Source organism: Babylonia areolata, chromosome 23 (genome assembly GCF_041734735.1).
Source record: "Babylonia areolata isolate BAREFJ2019XMU chromosome 23, ASM4173473v1, whole genome shotgun sequence".
NCBI classification, from domain to species: Eukaryota; Metazoa; Mollusca; class Gastropoda; order Neogastropoda; family Buccinidae; genus Babylonia; species Babylonia areolata.
Genome location: NC_134898.1, coordinates 17,664,835 through 17,685,723, shown reverse-complemented (window position 1 = coordinate 17,685,723; position 20,889 = coordinate 17,664,835). Strand labels below are relative to the sequence as shown.

General features: G+C 42.8%; 1 protein-coding gene across 1 annotated transcript in view; it reads left to right on the top strand.

The window, feature by feature from the left end:
• Positions 1-18,951, top strand: part of LOC143297883 (tryptophan 5-hydroxylase 1-like) — a 138,042-nt gene extending 119,091 nt beyond the window's left edge. Inside the window, exon 12 of the mRNA XM_076610410.1 lies at positions 9,063-18,951. Coding sequence (XP_076466525.1) covers positions 9,063-9,240 — 178 coding nt within the window. The 3' untranslated portion in view covers positions 9,241-18,951. The remainder of the gene's footprint in view (positions 1-9,062) is intronic.
• Positions 18,952-20,889: the final 1,938 nt, after the last annotated feature.

Genomic DNA, 20,889 nt, shown 5'->3' with positions numbered 1-20,889 from the left:
CACCTGCCCCAGTTCATCCACAACTTTTTGCAAGACAGACAATTCCAGGTGAGGGTCGGCACCACCCTGTCCGACATTCACGAGCAGGAGCTGGGTGTCCCGCAAGGGAGCATTCTGTCGCCAGCTCTCTTCAGCATCAAAATTAATGACATCGTCCAGTCGGTTCAGAAGGGATCGGACAGCTCGCTGTTCGTGGACGATTTCGCCTTGTATGCAACTGGCAGCACGTATGCCAGCATCCAGCGACGGCTTCAGCTCTGCGTCTACAAAATCCAGTGTTGGGCAGAGGAGAATGGTTTCACCTTTTCGTCCTCCAAAACTGAGTGTATTCATTTTCACAACTTTCGCCAGTTCTATCCAGGACCCTGAAATCCGTCTGGGAAAATCCACCATCCCGGCGGTCAAGGAAGCCAAATTTTTAGGGGTCGTTTTTGATCAGAAGCTGAACTTCCTCAGCCATATCAAACAGCTGAAAATGTCTTGTCAAAAAGCCCTGAACATCATCCGCGTTGTGGCACACACGGACTGGGGTGCTGATAGGAGAACTCTCTTGCACCTCTACAGAGCCCTGGTCCGGTCCAAACTGGACTACGGAAGTGTAGTATACGGCTCGGCCAGACCGTCTTACCTGAAACTGTTGGACCCTATACACCACCAAGGGCTCCGTCTCAGCTTAGGTGCGTTCCGCACCACCCCTGTGCACAGCCTGTATGCAGAGGCGGGGGAACCGCCTCTCTCCAACCGCAGACTGAAGCTGACCCTAAACTATTACTTGAAATTGTTTTCTGAACCTACAAACCCTGCGTACGACGTTGTATTCAACAACCCCTTCAACAAGAAATTTAAAGACAACCCAAACTGCATCCCTCCTCTTGGACTCCGCATTCAGCCGCACATAGAAAATGCCGATCTGGATGTCGGTGGCATCTCAGACTTCTCCAAGTTCCCCGACAGCCCTCCATGGACCTTTAGAACACTGGAGGTCCGATTCGATCTGGCCTCGTACCGTAAAGACTCCACCAGTTCTCTGGCCTACAGAACTTACTTTTCAGAACTCTGCCACAAAATTCCCACTTTCCAAAGAATCTTCACTGACGGTTCCAAGTCAGAGGACGGAGTCGCTGCATCTACGTTCTGTCCCGCCTTTCCTGACCGGCCCTCAACGGAACACATCCTGTCTGACAGCTCAGTGTACACTGCGGAACTAACCGCACTGGTTCTGGTGGTAAAAATGGTTCTCTCTTCGAAACAAAAGAGATTCATGTTCTTTTCCGACTCCTTGTCAGCCCTGGAGGCGATCACCTGCAGGAATATCACTCATCCTAGACTGCTGGAATTTTATGAAGCTTTTACTCTCGCAACGAAGAAAGGATACGAGGTTGTGTTGGCCTGGGTTCCCGGACATGTTGGCATTCGTGGTAACGAAAGGGCAGACCTGCTGGCCAGGAACGCTGTAAAGAAAGAATTATCGAGATCCTTTGTACCATACACAGACATGAAGCAGAAGGTGAACACTTATGTTAAGGATCTTTGGCAAGAGGAGTGGAACACCCAGACGGACAACAAGCTCTTTCAGATCCGTCCAGACCTAAAAGAGACCCTCCCTTCAGGGGTGAAGAACAGAAAGGAGGAGTCTGTGCTGTGCAGACTGCATGCGGGGCACACTTTTTTTCTGTTTTTTTTTACTCATTCTTACTTGTTGAAGGGGGAAGAGGCCCCTCGATGTATTCCCTGTGATGAGCCTCTCACCGTGAAACACGTGCTCCTTGACTGTTAGGATCTGCATGACGTTAGACACAGACATTACACGGCGGTTTCTTTGAAGACCTTGTTTCGTGATGTCCCTCCGTGGGCGCTGATGGACTTCTTAAAAGAAGTCAACATTTGTAACCAGATTTGAATGTTTTAAACTATGGAAGTTTTTTTAAAAACTTTTGAGTGGAAAGTTTGAAGTGGTGACTCGTTTTAATTGTTTTTTTTTTTTTTGTTTTTTGTTGTTGTTGTTGTTTTACCCTTGTAGTAGTTATTAACGCGGCGATAGCCTTGAGATGGCCTTAGTGGTCGGCGAGGCTCTAAGCACCATAATTTCATTTCATTTCAATCACAATAAATCGTATAATCTCAACATCTTATTAAACAGATGTCCATAATTAAGTTATATAAGTTTTCCATTATCAAACACGTTTAAAAGAGGTGCTAATAAAGTACATCGCATTAAACAGATGTCAATAATAAGTTATTTAAGTTTTACATTACCAAACAAGTTTAAAAGAGTGCTAATAAAGTCAGGAATTAATTTCCACGAATATGACTGCAGTGAATGGAGATCGCTTTCTCTCTCAAATTTAAGTTCCGGTGGAAGAGTAGAAATAGGCAAGAGAAAAGAAATGGCGCAAATGAGCCCCTTGTCTCATATCCCTGTTAGCCCCTGGCCTATCTTGTGAGGCAGGGAAAACTGTCTGTCTGTCTGTGGTCTTTCGGCACTCTGGACAGTGACTGGGGTGTAGGACCTGTGACTGACTGTTTCTGACTCTTCCCCTCCGGGTCCCCCACCGCCTCACACCCATCACCCAGGCAGCCCGTTAACATTGGCCAGGGATTGTTGGCATCTTTAGCCTGGACTTCCGGTGGAGGAAGGGGCTGAGGGCCGGGCGGAAATAGGGCAATTAGGGGATACCATCCTGTGATCCGCACACCTCCTTGCGCTGTGACTGTGTGGTGGTGCCAGCCAGGTCTGTGTGATGCTATCTGAAAGGGAACCAGTAATTATTGGAGAGAAAGAGAGAGAGAGAAGACAAGACAAGACAAAACAAGACAAGACAAAATTCTTTATTTTCGAGGATAGTAGATAAGCACTAGCGCATTTTTTTTCATCCAGTCCCCGCCCTGAAACGGTCTACACTACACAATAATACATTATATATGTCATTGCATGCACTAAACAATGCTACTTAAAGTGACAGCATGCGAATACAATACTACATAAAGGCATAAGCATGGTACTAATAACACACACACACACACACACACACACACACACACACACACACACACACACACAGAGGCACAAGCATGGTATTAATGAACGACATAGGAAACAAAAACCCACACAGAACACACACACATTCACACACTCTCTCTCTCTCACGCACACGCACACATAAGCATACATTGTGTATGTTAACAAATACTATACTAATGTGAATATAAAACAGTAAGCCTAATAAAAATACACATAGCGCTGCTCATTGCCAAAGGAAGCATAATTCATAATTCAACATATAAATTAGTATGAGAATAAAAAATATCACAGGTGAACGAAAGAGAGACAGACAGACAGAGGGAGAGGGAGACTGGAGAGAGAGAGAGAGAGAGAGAGAGAATGAAACAATAGATAACCTCATATTACATGGAACATGTGATAGAGAACAGCAGGTCAGTAAGGAAGACAAAGTAACATGCATTGTAATCATCTGATCAACACACATGCCCCCCCCCCCCGCCCCCGCCCCCCCCCCCCCCACACATATATATATATATATATATATATATATATATATAAAGGTGCAATATAATATGATGAGGTGGGGGAGTGGGGGGTCCTGGGCAACAGTACACACCAAGAGTCAATCGGTATCAACAAAGTGGACAATACATTACACTGTCATAAGAGAGAGAGAGAGAGCATGCTATGCATACACGCTCTGTCTTTCTCTATGTTTCTGTCTTTCTCTTTCTCTCATGACCATCATGCTTATTCCTTTATCATTTAGTGTTTTGAAATGTAGACCCTGTTTTGGACAGGCACTGAATGAAAAAAGCACACCATTGCTTATCTGTTATCCAAAGAAATAATGCTCTGAATCCCCCCACCCCCCACCCCGCTCTCTCTCTCTCTCTCTCTCTCTCTCTCTCTCTTTCTCTTCACAACATCATATTTGCCATCCATATACACAACCACATACACGCATGTACATACTCACGACCTCTCCTTCGTCAAACCAAAGGAACTTATATTTCTATGCTGACTGAACGTCTGTGTGTTACTTTCTGTTCAGCAGTCTGTGTCTTCCACTGTACAGCAAGCTGTGTCTGGATTTACGCTTGCTAGCAGCCCGTGTCTGACTTACACGGACTAACAGGACAGTCAGTGTCTGATTTACACTGACTAGCAGTATGTGTCTGATTCACGCGAACTAAATCTCTCTGTCTGATTCACACTGACTGAATGTCTGTATCTGACTTTCACCATGTGTGTCTGGCTCACACCGACTGAATGTGTGTGTGTGTGTTTGTGTGTGTGTGTGTGTGTGTGTGTTCGTGTGTGTGTGGTTGTGTGTGTGTGTGTGTTCGTGTGTGTGTGTGTGTGTGTGTGTGTGTGTATGTGTGTTTGTGTGTGTGTGTTTGTTTGTGTGTGTGTGTGTGTGTGTGTGTGTGTGTGTGTGTGTGTGTGTTCGTGTGCGCACGTGTGCATGTATGACCGTGTGTGCGTGCGTGAGCGCATGCAAGGTATGCTTGCTACAAAGTATAAACAGTCAACTAATTCAGGTCATATTCTTTTCACGTAATTGTAAATGTATATTTCTGACGCTGATATCGGTTTAGTTTTACGCGCTGTGCTAATACACATTTTCCCAATCAATATCACATGATTAGCGGTGTTTTCTGGTCTTTAGCCACTCCATTCCTTTGCACGCCAACGAGCACTTCTGTTAAAGTGTTATCGTTTTCCTCAATCTGGCTGCTAATAATCTATGTTAGACCAAAATTTGTTTACAGAAGGACAGTTAAAGAACAAGTGTTCCATATTGTCTATCTCGTCCACACATTTGTCATATTTGTTCATATCTGAAACTTTCATTTTTTTAAGTAAGATATTTGTGGGATGAATATTATGATTCATTTTCCTTTATAATTCCCTTAACCTGATCTCCCTTGAGCATGTTCTTGGTGTTAACCTTACCTTTTTCGTCAATTTCGAAACTCAGTTTCCTACACCACAGATCTCTGCCATATGGATTTACATGTGATAGATACCTTTCTTCAAGCATTTTCTTAATATGTTTTGGTTTGGCGTTGAACAGATTGGCTTCAAAGGATGTTGGCTGAAGTTCATTTGTATGAGTTTCATTTCTTATAATCCAGTCAAGCCAAGCTGGTGGCAATTCATTTCTCAGTGCATTTAATTCGAATATTGTAGTTGCGTTTTTGTGTCCCATTAGCACGTCTAATTCTTCTAGATTCAGCAATCTATGTTCTGAGATATGTACAATATCTCTAAGATAATGTAACCCATTATCTTTCCACTGTTAAAGAACAGAACCCTTCCCTTGTACTTTGCTAGATTATTATAAAACAATAATTGGTTTAAAACATTGCTGTGATTAACATCTTCTATCTTTGTTTGTGTGTTATTATCTAGGTATGTGTTAATTACTGCTTTCCAAAAATCGTTATCTATACTTTCTAAGGCCCTTACTCTTTTTACCTTACACTTTATCATGAATGAATCGTCATTACGTAATATCGTATCTAAATGCCACTTGGGGAACGCGCTCCAGTCCGCATCTGCAGTAGAAAGCAGCTTGAACGTTTAGGAGCAAGAAAAATCATTTTCGTTTTTTCATCATTCAACTGTAGTTTGTTGCTTGCCATCCATGATTTTATGTGAGCTATACATTGTTGAGTAGAGGTGATAATCTCAAAAAGATGAGAGATTGGACCAGACGTCTAAATCTGGTTATCATCCGAAAACCTGTGATGTGAAAGAGAATGATGGGATATAATTTCTGAAACAGGTTGTATATAAAGTAGAAAAATAACTGATCCAAGGACAGAACCTTGGGGAACACCAAATTCTATGGGAGCGGGTCTTGAGTGCAGACGGTTCACAGTAACAGTAACGGTTGGATAGGTAAGAGCTGAAAAAAGAGAGAGCCGCGTCAGACACACCAAGAATATGGGAGAGTCGGGCTGATTGCAAAGGATAGAACAGATTGCTCTAATTGAGATGTTCAGAGAGTTGCAGGAGAACAATCTTTTCAGTTATTTTGGACAGAAAAGACAGATTAGAAAGTCTACAGTTTTCAGATTTTCTCGATCGAGAGATGGCTTTTTCAGAAGCGATTTGACAACTGAATATTCAAACACAGATAGAAAGGTAACAGACAGAAGGGAATTGTTAATGATGGAAGCGAAACAGGGAAGTATAATGTCAGGACATTCAGAAAGAAGGGATGAAAGTCAGCAAAAGCCTTGTGAAATTCTGATGGATTAACAAATAATGGTAAAGGAGAAGTCTTTGCCTTAACCAGAAAACTGTTGGTAATACTAAATAGCTCCTTACAGGCGGTACAGGCAAGTATCTTAGCATTGAAGAAGGATGGTTTTGCATTATTTATAATTCTATTGGCAAGTTTATTTGTAGTTTAGAAAATTTGTTTGCGTACGTGTAAGTTAGTCTTCAACCATTGCCTCTCAGCCCTTCTCCTTTCTCTCTGAGCTTCCTGTAACTGGGGCTGGGCAGAACAGAACCAGGGGGGTGGGGGGGGGGGGGGGTGGCCGGTTGGAAATCTTAAGTAAAGTGGGTGGAGCGAATTTGTCAAGATTTTTTAGGAGGAGACTGAGTTTTTCAGCATCAAGTGATGGAAGGGAACTAAATCTGGACTGCAGATAAGACTTAAATACCAAAATGCCAATCGACGTTATGTTTCTGGCTTCAACATATTCTGGTAGAAGAAGGGGTTTGGAAAGGTTCAGTTGCATTTGCACAGTGAAGTGATCTGAGGACAGAGTGTTGCAATAGAAATGGACTGTACAAAATTGTCATCTTTTCTATAAAAATGAAATAACCCAGTCAAGGATGTGGCCTTGACGATGGGTAGGTGACAGAATTAGTCTAGAAGGCTGATTAGTTTTCCAGTGTTGGCATTTGAGCGTTTATCAAAGCGAAAGTTAAAATCTCCTATAATGAGATAGTGGCCCTTTAAAATGTTAATGTATTCTAGAAAGTTGGGAAACTGTTCAAGAAAGAGATTGTCAGTAAGTTGGTTCTTCTTGCTAGGTGGTGAGCGATAGGACAAAAATATGTAGTTTTCTATTTGGTAAGGAGAAAGTGAGTTGTGCTGGGTCAAAATTGGAATGATCACAGCGGAAAGTGTTAATCAAAGACAGAAATTGAGAGAGGTGTTGAAAAGCAATGACACCTCCACGCGTTGGGCGTGGGAATCTGCAAGTCATAAAACCGGGTGGAGATAAATCTTTGCACTTCGCCTCGTCACCAGGTGGACAAAGCCAGATTTCAGTAAGACAAAGAATACCATTTTTTGTCAATCATAAAATCGTTGATTGCTGCACGTTTTTCGCTGCAGCCAATTGATTGAGCGTTAAATAAAGCTATGGACAGGAATGAAGATTTTTTTGGGTAGTTGGGACACGGACACTAAATGTCTGTGTCTGATTCGCAATGACTAGCAGTGTGTGTCTCACTCACGCTGAGTAAATGTCTGTGCCTTACTTGCATTGACCAGCAGTCTGTGTTTGATCTACGCTGACTAAATATGTCTGTGTCTGACTTTCACTATCTGGCAGTCTGTTTTTACTTACATTGACTAGCAGTCTGTGTCTGACTTAAACTGAGTAAATGTCTGTGTCTGACTTAGAATGACAAAATGTCTGTTTCTCACTCACATTGATACGCAGCATCTGTCTGGCTCACGCTGACTAAATGTTTTTTGTCTAACTTACAGTGACTAGCAGTCTGTGTCTGATTTACTCTAACTAAATGTCTGTGTCTGACTCACATTGAATAGATGTCTATGGTTGACTAACGTTGACTAAACGTCTGTGTCTAACCTACGCTAACAAGCAGTCTGTGTCTGATTCCACACTGACTAAATGTCTGTGTCTGAATTTCACTAACTAAATTTCTGTGTCTGGCCTACATTAACGAGCAGTCTGTGTCTGACTCGTACTAACAGTCTGTCTGACCTAAACTGACTAGCAGCATGTGTCTGACTTACACTGACTAAATGTCTGTTTCTCACTGCACTGACAAGCAGTATGTGTCTGGCTTACGCTGACTACCAGTCTGTGTCTGACTTATTCTGACTAAATGTCTGTGTCTGGTTTGCACTGACTAGCAGTCTGTGTCTGACTTACACTGACTACCAGTCTGTGTCTGACTTATTCTGACTAAATATCTATGTCTGGTTTGCACTGACTAGCAGTCTGTGTCTGACTTACAATGACTACCAGTCTGTGTCTGACTTATTCTGACTAAATGTCTGTGTCTGGTTTGCACTGACTAGCAGTCTGTGTCTGACTTACAATGACTACCAGTCTGTGTCTGACTTATTCTGACTAAATGTCTGTGTCTGGTTTGCACTGATTAGCAGTCTGTGTCTGACTTACAATGACTACCAGTCTGTGTCTGACTTATTCTGACTAAATGTCTGTGTCTGGTTTGCACTGACTAGCAGTCTGTGTCTGACTTACAATGATTACCAGTCTGTGTCTGACTTACACTGACTAAATGCCTGTGTCGGACTCACACTGACTAAATGCCTGTGTCGGACTTACACTGACTGCAGTCTGTTTCTGACTGAGTCCGTGAGGGTCTGGGTTCGAATCTCGTTCTCGACCTTTTCCCAAGTTTGATTTGAAAATCGGACTGAGCGTCTAATCGTTCGGATGAGACTATAAACCGAGTTCCCGTGTGCAGCACGCCCTTGGCGCATTGAAAAAGAACCCATGGTAACAAGAGTGTTGTCCTCTGGTAAAATTCTGAAGAAGAAATCCACTTGGATAGGTACACAAATATATATATGCATGCGCTTCAGGTCTGACAAAGCGCGTTGGGTTATACTGCTGGTCAGGCATCTGCCCAGCAGATATGGTGTAGCGTATATGGATTTGTCCGGACGCAGTGACGCCTCCTTGAGAAATTGAAACTAAAAATTATGTCTGTGTCACACTAACTAAATGACTGTGTCTGACATATGCTGACTAAATGTCTGTGTCTGACTTGCACCGCTGACTAGCAGGCCGTGTGTGACGTGCAGACAGTTCGCGTCCCGCATCAAGCGGCCCCACGAGGTGCACTATGACCCCTACACGCAGACTATCCAGCCGCTCAACACCAAGGGCATGCTGCACCAGCTAGCTCGCACGCTGCACTCCGAGCTGGACAACCTGCAGAGAGCCATTGACCGCATCCAGAACGTCACCATGACCGACTGAAGTCTAAGGCCTGAGCCACGGCACACACCATCTTCCGCTGACTTCTGGAATCACCCCTCTTCACCACTTTTCCCTACGCAGTAGTTAGTCATGTTGATAACGTCGCGACTGTGCTTCAAGAGGTACTGAACTTTATTTCTCGTTTTGGGCAAAATACGTGTTTGATGTCACATAGATTGGTCAGAATTGCTTAATTTATTTGAAACTGTGTCTTTAAAGCAGAAGTGAATTCACCTACTCTTTTATTCCTTGTCCAATAATGTCGTCCCAAGTATCAATGTTATGTGCGACAGTCGTCCAGGCGAACGTGTGCTGGGGTGGTTGAGGGAAGACAGCAATGAACAGGACTTGTGAGTTGTTTGTATGTATGACCACCTTCAGTTTGTCCTCTGCGAAGTATTCGATGTTCCCGTAAACCATTTATGGGCCTTCGTTGCGATTTGTTGCCCACTCTTATTGTCACTCTCAATATTTTTCGTATGAAACTGTGATGTTTAATGTACAGCTTTTGTACTTTTTTTTCTCGGCGGTCAAATTTAGGTAAATGAGCATTTACAATTTGACGAACCCTGAACAGGTCATCACGAGAGACAACTCGTGTCACATTTGTGAAGCGATTTTTTCTCGCTGACCGCCATGAGGTGTTAAAGGCAGTACCAAAAGGTTTAATTTACTTCCTTTGAAATTTGGTGTTCCACAAGGATCAGTGCTTGAACCACTTTTTTTCTTTCTCCATTAAAGACTTGCCATCACGTATAAAGTGTACTTGCGAAATGTTCGCAGATGACATTTTACTTTATTTTACTTTAGTTAAACAATGGTAATCCTACTGAACTCGTAAATAATCTTCAATTCAATATGAGCAGACTAATCAAATGGACTGAGTTTTACCACATATTCCTGAGAACAAGCAAAACTATATGTATGACCACGCGGCAGAAGCCATAGACGAAATGTCCCCTTTCAAATTATTTCGTATCCAACGGCAAATAATTGAAGAAATGACTTCACATTCTTATGGGCGTGAACTGTCAATGTCTGATCACATTGCTTATCTAGGAAAACGATTTCCTGAAAGACTATACTAGCATACCATGGCTAAGAATTTCCTCATTCTTTTTTTTTTTTCACGCGTTAATCTGTCCCTCGTAAATTGTATATCCGCATTGTGGCATTCTGTGTCTGACGTACACTGATCAGCAGTCTGTGCCTGACTTACACTAAATGGCAGTCTTTGTCTTACTCAATGAGGATGACTTCCCAGTACTCCGGGGGGATTTATAAGAGCGGCGAAGTCGCTAAAATATGGCAAAGCTGCATGTATCGACAACATCACTGCAGAACTTTTGAAACATATTGGAGAGGCATTGATTGATATAACTGTTATATGCAATATAATCTGGCATACAGGCGAATGGCCAACACCATGGGCCCAATCACTTATTATCACACTCCCTAGGAAAGGAAATCACCAACACTACCATAACTTCCGCACCATCAGTTTGATCAGCCATGCTAGCAAAGCAATGTTCAGAATCATTCTGAAAATATTACAGCCGCAAGCAGATTCCATCATACTGAAGAATAGGCCGGATTCCGCAAAGGCAGAAGTACCATCGAAGAAATATTAAAATTTTAACCTGCGTATCCTTTTGTGACAAACACCTCCAACACCAAAGGGAATTCCACCACGTCTTTACAGACTTCAAGAAGACGCTTGACAGAGTGTGGCAGGGGGCACGAAGAGCCATGATGAAAAAGTAACATTGCACAAAAACTTTTCAACTCCATTCAGCAAATATACTCCAAGCGACCAGTGTGATACTCTCACAGCATGCTATTGGAGAGTGATTCCATATGCCAGGTTGAGTCGGTCAGGGCTGCCTTCTGTCTTCCACCTGTTCAACATAATCCTGGAATGCATCATGACTGACACGTTTGAAAATCATGTCAGCACAGTCCTTATCGGAGGAAGAGCCATCACGAACCTTCGCTTCGCAAACGACATCGACGGCATGGCAGGTAGTAAGCAAGAACTCACCCAGCTTGTTGAGAAAAAAACAACAACACTAGATGAAACACCGACAGGATATGGCATGAAAATCAGTGCTGAAAAGACCAAGTTGATGGCAAGCCACAACACCACCATTACTGCTGATAATATTTGTCCAAGGACAGAACTTAGGAACTTTTCAACAGTTTACCTACCTGAAACCCATCATCACCAATGAAGTATCCGAACCAGAAATCATCTCAAGGGTAGCTTAAACAACATCAGCACTGTCCAGACTGAAATCTATGTGGAAGGACAGCAACATCTTTATGAAATACAAGATCAGATTCCTGCGTGCACTGCTATATTCCACCTTCCTTTATGCATCGAGACATGGACCCTCACAGCGGTTTGAACAGAAGAATCCAAGCCATGGAAATACAATCGAAAGATACTAAACATCAGATACACTGATCATATCACCAATGAAAAAGTGCACCAAACCATCAAGCAGCACCAAGTTGGACCTTACGAAGATCTTCTGACATTAGTTAAGAAAAGAATACTATGCTGGTATGACCACGTAACGTGACCCAGTGGCCTTGCTATAACAATCCTCCACGGAACTGTTGTGTGAGAAAAAAGGTTAGGGGCACAGAAAAAGTAAAACGATGGACTGACAACCTTGTACAATGGACATGAAACCATTTGCAGAGACACCGGCTTTGACACACAACTGGCAGACCTGGAGGAATCTGATGAACAGTTCTTCTGTGCAGCGCTCCAATGACTTCTCAGAGTTGAGGCATAAGAAGAAGATTGTGGTATTGTGTTAGCGAACTTAGTCTCAAGCACATCAGTCGTTTGCACATTAGAGACATACAAAACTAAAGTAAAAATCTTATTCTGTGACAGTGATTGCAAAAATTAATGTTACTTCCTTGATTGGTTGACCCGCTCGTGTTACTTCATTGTTACTTCATTCACAGGACAGATTGGAAGAATATGACATTCCTAAAATCCCAGTCCTTGAATGATGAAGATTTGTGATCTGGGTTATGTGTTTATTTTTGATATGTCAGTCCGGTGTAACAGGCCGAAACTTATCCCTGGCCGGTTCTTACCCATGGTAAGAACCAGTCTAGGCCATTTCTTACCCCTCCTGGCTGGAATATACCCCCTGTGTACACTTCGCTCACCCAACCAGTCTGTATCACATTTACATTAATGATGATGATGATAATGATAATAATAATAATGGGAATTTATATAATCCTTCCAACTCTCAAGCCACTTCGCAACTAATGCAAAAAAGTGATGTGATGATGTTCGTGAAAAAAGTGATGTGACCATGGCTTCAAGAGTCAGATGGAAAATCAGTGGCAGTGGGTCTAGAGGTGACAGGTGGGGCCAATCCGAGCATATTAAGAAGAGAAATATTCATGAACAAATTTCGCCAGCCTTGGCGGTATTTCTGTTAGAAGGATCAATTCACAAGGCTCTGCATTTGGACGACATATATCGATTAGGAATCTGTGTCTGTTAGTATTGTACTTTACACAATTGTCTAAACGGTGAATCTCATCTTCTAAACTGTTACAAGTATCACACAGTCTTTGTTCTTTCGGTGTAATTTTATATCTTCCCTGTTCGATTTGTAAGTCATGGGCGCTGATTCGGAACATGGTCAGTGCTTTCCTGTGTTGTGTATTTGCTGTATTCTTTAGATACGGTTCAATATTATAATTTGTCACAGCATTCTTGTAAAATTCTAATTTAGATGAACTGTCATGTTTCTGTTTCCAAAATTTTACATATTCATTTTCAAGCTTCTTGGATATAGCATGCTTTAATCTTTTAACACTAAACGTGAACTGATTTTTCCAAACATGATCTAATCCAGTGCTAGTTAACACATTTCTTATGAAAAGTAGCCACTGAACATTTTCATTTGTTTGACGATACATGCATTTATATGTTGTGTATACAAGTGAATTTTGAGGAAGCTCTAATATGTGTATCCAATAGCCAATAACTTGACATTATTTTTAGGCTAATAGGGAATCTTCATAATTCTCCTAAAACGGGGAGAACCATTGCTCTTTTATGTACACCAAGTAATTGCTTATAAAACTTGACATGAAGTCTTTCATGTGGAAATTTGTTGAAAAGACAATTACTGAATAATTCGAATAAATTAAACAATACATCTCCTGCAACATCATATGGAAACCAAACGTCTGCTCCATATGTTGTATTAGGCGTTATGATGCAATGATGCTGAAGTTACACCGAATATCATATAACTTGACACATGATGTCTATATTCATAGTTGTATTACGAAATGTTCTGAGTAGCACATACAGAGCCTTGTTTGCTTGATTTTTAAGATGACCTTGTGCTCGACTTAAGTTTCCATTTCTTTGGAATATAACCCCTAAATATTTATATTCTTCTGCTGTTTCAGTTATGCCCTCTCCACATTTAAAATGTAGGGGTATTTTAGGCACAGTTTTTGAAGAAAAAGAACCGATTACTTTTGTCTTTTCTCTATTCAAACGTAAGCCCTATTGACTGCAGTAAGAGTGTAACATGTTAAGCTTTTGTTGCAAGCCGTCTTTAGATAATGATAAAATAACTAAATCATCTGCATATAAAAGCCATGGGAGTCCAGTAGATTAAGCGTTGTGAATTGTTGGGAGTTCATATCTGTCATATCTGTGATGATATCATTTATGAAAATATTGAATAGAGTTGGTCTGAGTGTATTTCCCTGATGTACCCCCTTTCGAATAATGAATTCTCAGCTGAAGTGATCTTGTGATTTTGCGTAGATTTTAGCGTTCGTATACATATTTTTATGATATTAAAACATTTACCTTTTATTCCTATTCGGTGTAACTTCAGCATCATTGCATCATGCCAAACACTGTCGAACGCTTTTTGAAAATATACAAAATAGTTGACTGTTTTTTCTTTTTATTATCTCATCTACTAGCTCTTTTAAAGCAAAGACTTGATCAGTGGTTCTATAGTTTTTTTTCGAAATCCGGCTTGTTCTTTGATCAAAACGTCGTTAGTCTCCAGATATTCATTCATTCTTGTATTCAGGATTGTGCAGAATACCGTGGCTTTACCTAATGTATTAGTCAGTGTAATCCCCCGATAGTTATTTGGGTCCATTGGGTTGCTGCTTTTATATAAAGGGATACTGAAACCAGTTTTCCAATTGCCTGGATACATACTTGTTGTATATATTATATTATATAGCTTTTGCATGACAGGTAACAGAACCGGAAGACTGCTTTTGATCATCTCATTTGTTATTGCGTCCCTTCCTGGCGATTGTGTGTGTGTGTGTGTGTGTGTGTGTGTTCTTTGTCTCTGTTCTCGCTCTTTGATTTTTTAGTGGAGATACCTTTCTTCAATACCCTCTTTTTCTTTCTTGTTTCTCTTCTCAGTTTCTTCTTTCTTCCATGTTCATCATCCTTTCACTCCAGTTGCTTATGGAGGACTGCTATCAAATGATACTTTTACGCCCAAAAGAAGACATTGAAATACTCAATACTATAACTTAATAAGAAAACGCAAATATGTTTCAAATAACAATTAGCATTTGAATGTGCAGATTTGATAAACGTACTTATAGCTAACAAATTATATCTGCTTCCTGTGAACAAAAAACAAACAAAAAAACAAAAACAAAAATGACTTCGGAGACAAATATTTTTCATGCACACGCATGTTTCGGAAGTCATTATACTTTGTACATTCCATAAAAAATTGAACTCATCCGCATTCACAGCTATATTACAAACCTTGCATAAACGCAACTCTCGTGGTGTGCCACTACGTCTCCCGCTTTCTATTTCTAACTCAAGATTACTAAGCATAATTCATCAAAAGCAATCACTGTACATCAGAGCGGCTGAACGTGTCTAGGAGCGAACTTAATGTTCAAAGATAATATCAATTAAAACAGGTGTTCCATATCGAAAATTTTAATTGCAAATAAGACAACAGTTTTATCCAAGCAACAAGTTCATTGATTACTTTGCAGTTTTGAATAAAAGCCCATTGGTAATAACTATTGTGTGAAATATATTCCTCGCAGTTCACATACCCTTCATTCTAATGTTAATCTCGGCACTCTTCAAATATCAATGTATTTCAGAGAAAAAGAGAGGGGTAAGAAATGGCCCAGAGGATAAGAACTGGCCTAGGCCAAACTATACCCCGGGTAAGATGTAGCCCAGGCCAGTTCTAACGGGGGTAAACTCTGGCCTAGGCCAGTTCTTACGGGGATAAACTCTGGCCAGGGTAAGATCTGGTCCGTTACACCGGTCATAATACTTCATATGATGATGATAATGTTTACACGCTCGTTTTCCTTCATTATTGATAGCTATATAGGTTTACACTCTCGAATTACTTCATTGTTGATAGGTTTACGCTCTTGTGTTACTTCATAAATGATAGTTTACAATTTCATGCTACTTCAGTGTTGATAGGTTTACACTCTCACGTTACTTCAAAGTTGATAGGTTTACAGTATCATGTTTCTTCACTGTTAATAGGTTTACGCTCTCGTATTACTTCCTTGTTGTTACGTTTACGTTATCATGTTATTTCATTGTTAACTGATTTGCACTCTCATGTTCCTTCATTATTGATAAGTTTGCACGCTCATGTTACTTCATTGTTGGTAGGTCCACACTTTCATGTTACTTCATTGTTGGTAGGTCCACACTTTCATGTTACTCATGTAACATTATTTTTGGTAGGTTAACACTTCCATGTTACTTCATTGTTGGTTGGTTAACACTTTCATGTTACTTCATTGTTGATAGGTCTACACTTCCATGTTACTTCATTGTTGATAGGTTTACACTTTCATGTTACTTCATTGTTGATAAGTTTACATTTTCATGATACTTCATTGTTGATAGGTTTACACTCTGTTACTTCATTGTTGATAGGTTTACACTCTGTAACTTCATTGTTGATCTGCTCACAGCTAACGTTTTTTGTCAGTAATATTCCTTCACTTTCGATCCTTCAGCCACTAACACATGTTCACCTACAAATATTACTTCATTGTTGACAGCTTTTCATACTAACATTGTCATCAGGTATCATTGTTAACTTTACATTATTGTTGATTGATTTTTACATTAAAACTGAACACGAGTCTTTTTCAGCTATCGTTATTATTCCTTTTTTAAGTTCCTAGAAGACAGGGTCGTTTGCTTGTCCAGTGTCGTTTAAGAGAAGAGTGCTTTACTGCACTGGATCAGAAACAAGAAGTAAAATGGTACGTTTATCGTCTGTGGGGACTGTCGTAGGCTCAGGATACAGATTGAAAGGAGCCGATACCACACAGACTTTAGCACTTACGTGTCAAATACTTTGATTATTTCGACCTTTATCTCTCTCTCTCTCTCTCTCTCTCTCTCTCTCTCTCTTTATATATACATACATGCTTTGATGGGGACGCTTTTATTAGGGTATGCTGTCCTGATGTTCAGAAGCTATATTAACTAAATTTACCATTGTTAAATTTTTGGTGTATGTGTGTACAACAAGCTTGCAATAATGTACAAATGCTTTTTAAAAAAAATTGTTGATGATTTGTTTTTAAGATAACGTATTTGCGTAACACTCTTGAACAATTCCTTGTGTAATCCAGTCAGCAATCTGGTTGGGTAGTTGTCTGTAACTGAATCAATATTTGACGAACGTGTTCATGTACACAGATAAATCTTTTTGTGGTCGTCCATACTTTTTTTATTATGTAGTGACAATGCTACATTCATATGTGATAATTAGTATTTGCGATTCGGTCAATATTGTTCCACCGTACGGATAGTCACTTCGATGTTACGATCAGATCCGACCCATAACATGTTGCTTTTCACATTAATTTTTGCCGATATGTCTCCCACCCTCAACATTTTTCTGAGCGGATGATAGGCTATGTTTTGGCTCAGATCCACCTTGCTGGCAGGGTGCCGCTCCCTGATCACCGGCGTGCACAGTGTGGGACTGACAGTGCACGTGGAGGCTGGCCACAGAAGAGACTACACGGGGCAGTGTATTGCTATAACCACACTGGCATTAATCATAATCAGAAAACCTTTTGTCGTTGAATTTTGGGAGTGGAATCTTTGTATATCAGTATGTTTTTTTGTCAGGTCAGTTCAAAATAAGGAAATATGAGAGTCCCCGGTTCTATCCCGGTCACGACGCCTGTTGGGTGAAAAACGAACCCCCTTCGTGTGTATACGCATGCAGAAGATCAAGTACGCACGTTAAAGATTCTGCAGTCCATGTCAGCGTTCGGTGGGTTATGGAAACAAGAACATTCCCAGCATGCATCCTTCTCCTTCCTCGAAAACGGAGGGTAAAAACGGTCGTACACGGAAAAGCCCACACGGGTATACATATGAACGTGGGAGTCACAGCTCACAAAAGAAAACGGAGAAGAAGCAAAGAAATGTGGGCATTGCCATCACGTGGAAGCTGTCCAGCCGTCTCCAGTTTAGCTTTCCATACCGAACCAGGACAGGATGAAAAAAAACAAACTGAGATGTGTTTCTTTCACGCTAATTAGGCAGGGTTCTCGTGAGACATGCTAGGAAGGTGCGTTTCTTTCTCCACTTCGCGGCGAGAGTGGCTAGTTTCTCGTGTGTCAAGGTAGGTAGCCTTCAGAGTACCTTTGCCGCGAGGTAAAGATAAAATCTACATACCGCCTTGTATTCGTTTCGTTGTGAATGTATTCCTCACCCTCGCCACTCTTCACTTGCACGCACGCGTGCTCGCGATTAAGAAACACGCCTATGGACGCCGTGGTGCAGGATTCATTTTTTTAAGTCCTCAGCAGCTCCCAGCCCAAGTCAGTGTGCTGATTACTTAAAAGTAACAGATGCTGAACAAGAAACAGTTACTATTGATAAGAGAAAGGTACAGAACTCAAACCATTGAGCACCATGTTGCGCCACCCATCAGCTGTCATCCAGATAGATAACAGACAGTTGAACAGACACTTCCTCCAAGGAGGAGTTCTTAGTTCATTCATACACCCTTCATTTGACATACAAACAGCAGCAATGCGGAAGAAATATGAAACACGGATAGCTTTTGTAATTAGAAGGTAAAAGTTGAGTGACTTCGGACGCGTTTGCCACCAAGTCTGCGACTTCTGTTTGAACTGAATGTGACAGTAGACTGAAGTGATTTCCATACGCCGAATATATATATATATATATATATATATATATATATATATATATATATATATATATATATTGGTTGTAACTCTTTGTTATCATTTCAAACTTTTGTAACATGTTTGTTGTGCATTTAAGCGAACCGCATGCTTTAAGGTTGCTTCGTATTGGAACATTTGTATGTGATTGTTCGCATGCAGTTAACGGCCCATAGAACATGAGAGGCCAGATTGCTGGGACAGGTATGTTTCTGACTATTGTCGGTGTGGGTTTTTGTTTTGTTCAGTTTGTTTTTCGGTGGAGGGGGAGGGGGGAGGTTGTGTGTTATAGCTTAAGTTAGCTTAAGTTGTAGCTTTAGTGCGGCAGTTAAAACTGGAATTACTTCAGATTTCGGCCTTGTCAAAATAAACATCAAAAGCACAACTTTCAATGTGTATGTGTTTGTGCGTGCGTGCGCGCGCGCGCGCGCATAATGTATGTGTGCGTGCGTGCGGAGAGTGCAGCTGGGGGAGGCGAGGGGGGTGCGGGGGAGGGGGGGTCTGTAACTTGAAGACTGAAGCGATGGGGTGTGTGGGATGGTAAGGCTGAAGTGATGGGGTGTGTGTCGGGGTGGTGGTGGGGTGGTAAGACTGAAGTTATGGTATGTATGTGGAGTGGTAAGGCTGAAGTGATGGGGGTGTGGATGGGAGGTAAGGCTGAATTGATGGGGATGTGGAGGGGAGGTAAGGCTGAAGTGATGGGGGTGTGGAGGGGAGGTAAGGCTGAATTGATGGGGGTGTGGAGGGGAGGTAAGGCTGAATTGATGGGGGTGTGGAGGGGAGGTAAGGCTGAATTGATGGGGGTGTGGAGGGGAGGTAAGGCTGAATTGATGGGGGTGTGGAGGGGAGGTAAGGCTGAATTGATGGGGGTGTGGGATGTGGAGGGGAGGTAAGGCTGAATTGATGGGGATGTGGAGGGGAGGTAAGGCTGAATTGATGGGGGTGTGGGATGTGGAGGGGAGGTAAGGCTGAATTAATGGGGGTGGTGTCGGGGTGGTGGTGGGCTGGTAAGACTGAAGTTATGGTATGTATGTGGAGTGGTAAGGCTGAATTGATGGGGGTGTGGAGGGGAGGTAAGGCTGAATTGATGGGGGGTGTTGGGTGGAAAGGCTGAAATGATGGGGTGTGGGGTGGTAAGGCTAAAGTGATGGGGGGTGGGGGAGAGGGTGATAAGGCTGAAGAGACGGGGTGTGTGTGGAGGGGGGTAATGCTGAAGGGGTGTGTGAGGGGTGGTAAGGCTGAAGTGATGGGGGGGTGAGGGGTGGTAAGGCTGAAGTGATGGGGGGTGAGGTGTGGTAAGGTTGAAGCGATGGGGGGTGGGGGGTGTTAGGGCTGAAGTGATGTGGGGGGTGGTAAGGCTGAAGTGATGTGGGATGTGTGTGAGGGGTGGTAAGGCTGAAGTGATGGGGGGGTGAGGGGTGGTAAGGCTGAAGTGATGGGGGGGTGTGAGGGGTGGTAAGACTGACGTGATCGGGTGGGGGGGGGGGGTGAGGCGTGGTAAGGCTGAAGTGATGGGGGGGTGTGAGGGGTGGTAAGGCTGAAGTGATGGGGGGGTGTGAGGGGTGGTAAGGCTGAAGTGATGGGGGGGTGTGAGGGGTGGTAAGACTGACGTGATCGGGTGGGGGGTGTGAGGGGTGGTAAGGCTGAAGTGATGGGGGGGTGTGAGGGGTGGTAAGACTGACGTGATCGGGTGGGGGGTGTGAGGGGTGGTAAGGCTGAAGTGATGGGGGGGTGTGAGGGGTGGTAAGGCTGACGTGATCGGGTGGGGGGTGTGAGGGGTGGTAAGGCTGAAGTGATGGGGGGGTGTGAGGGGTGGTAAGACTGACGTGATCGGGTGGGGGGTGTGAGGGGTGGTAAGGCTGAAGTGATGGGGGGGTGTGAGGGGTGGTAAGGCTGAAGTGATGGGGGGGTGTGAGGGGTGGTAAGACTGACGTGATCGGGTGGGGGGGGGGTGAGGCGTGGTAAGGCTGAAGTGATGTGGGGGTGAGGGGTGGTAAGGCTGAAGTGATGTGGGGGTGAGGGGTGGTAAGGCTGAAGTGATGTGGGGGTGAGGGGTGGTAAGGCTGAAGTGATGTGGGGGTGAGGGGTGGTAAGGCTGAAGTGATGTGGGGGGGGGTGAGGGGTGGTAACGCTGAAGTGATAGGGGGCGGGGGGTGAGGCGTGGTAAGGCTAAAGTGATGGGGGAGGGGTGGCAAGGCTGAGGTGATGGGGTGTGTGTGTGTGTGGGGGGGTGGTGGTGGTGGTGAGGTTGATATGATCGGGTGTGGGGGGTGGTAAGGCTGATGTGATGGAGTGGGGGGCGGGGGGGAGGGGGTGGCAAGCTGAAAAGATGGGGTTGGTGGGGTGAGCGGAAGACGTGACCCAGAGCATTCAAACAGAGCCGGGTGC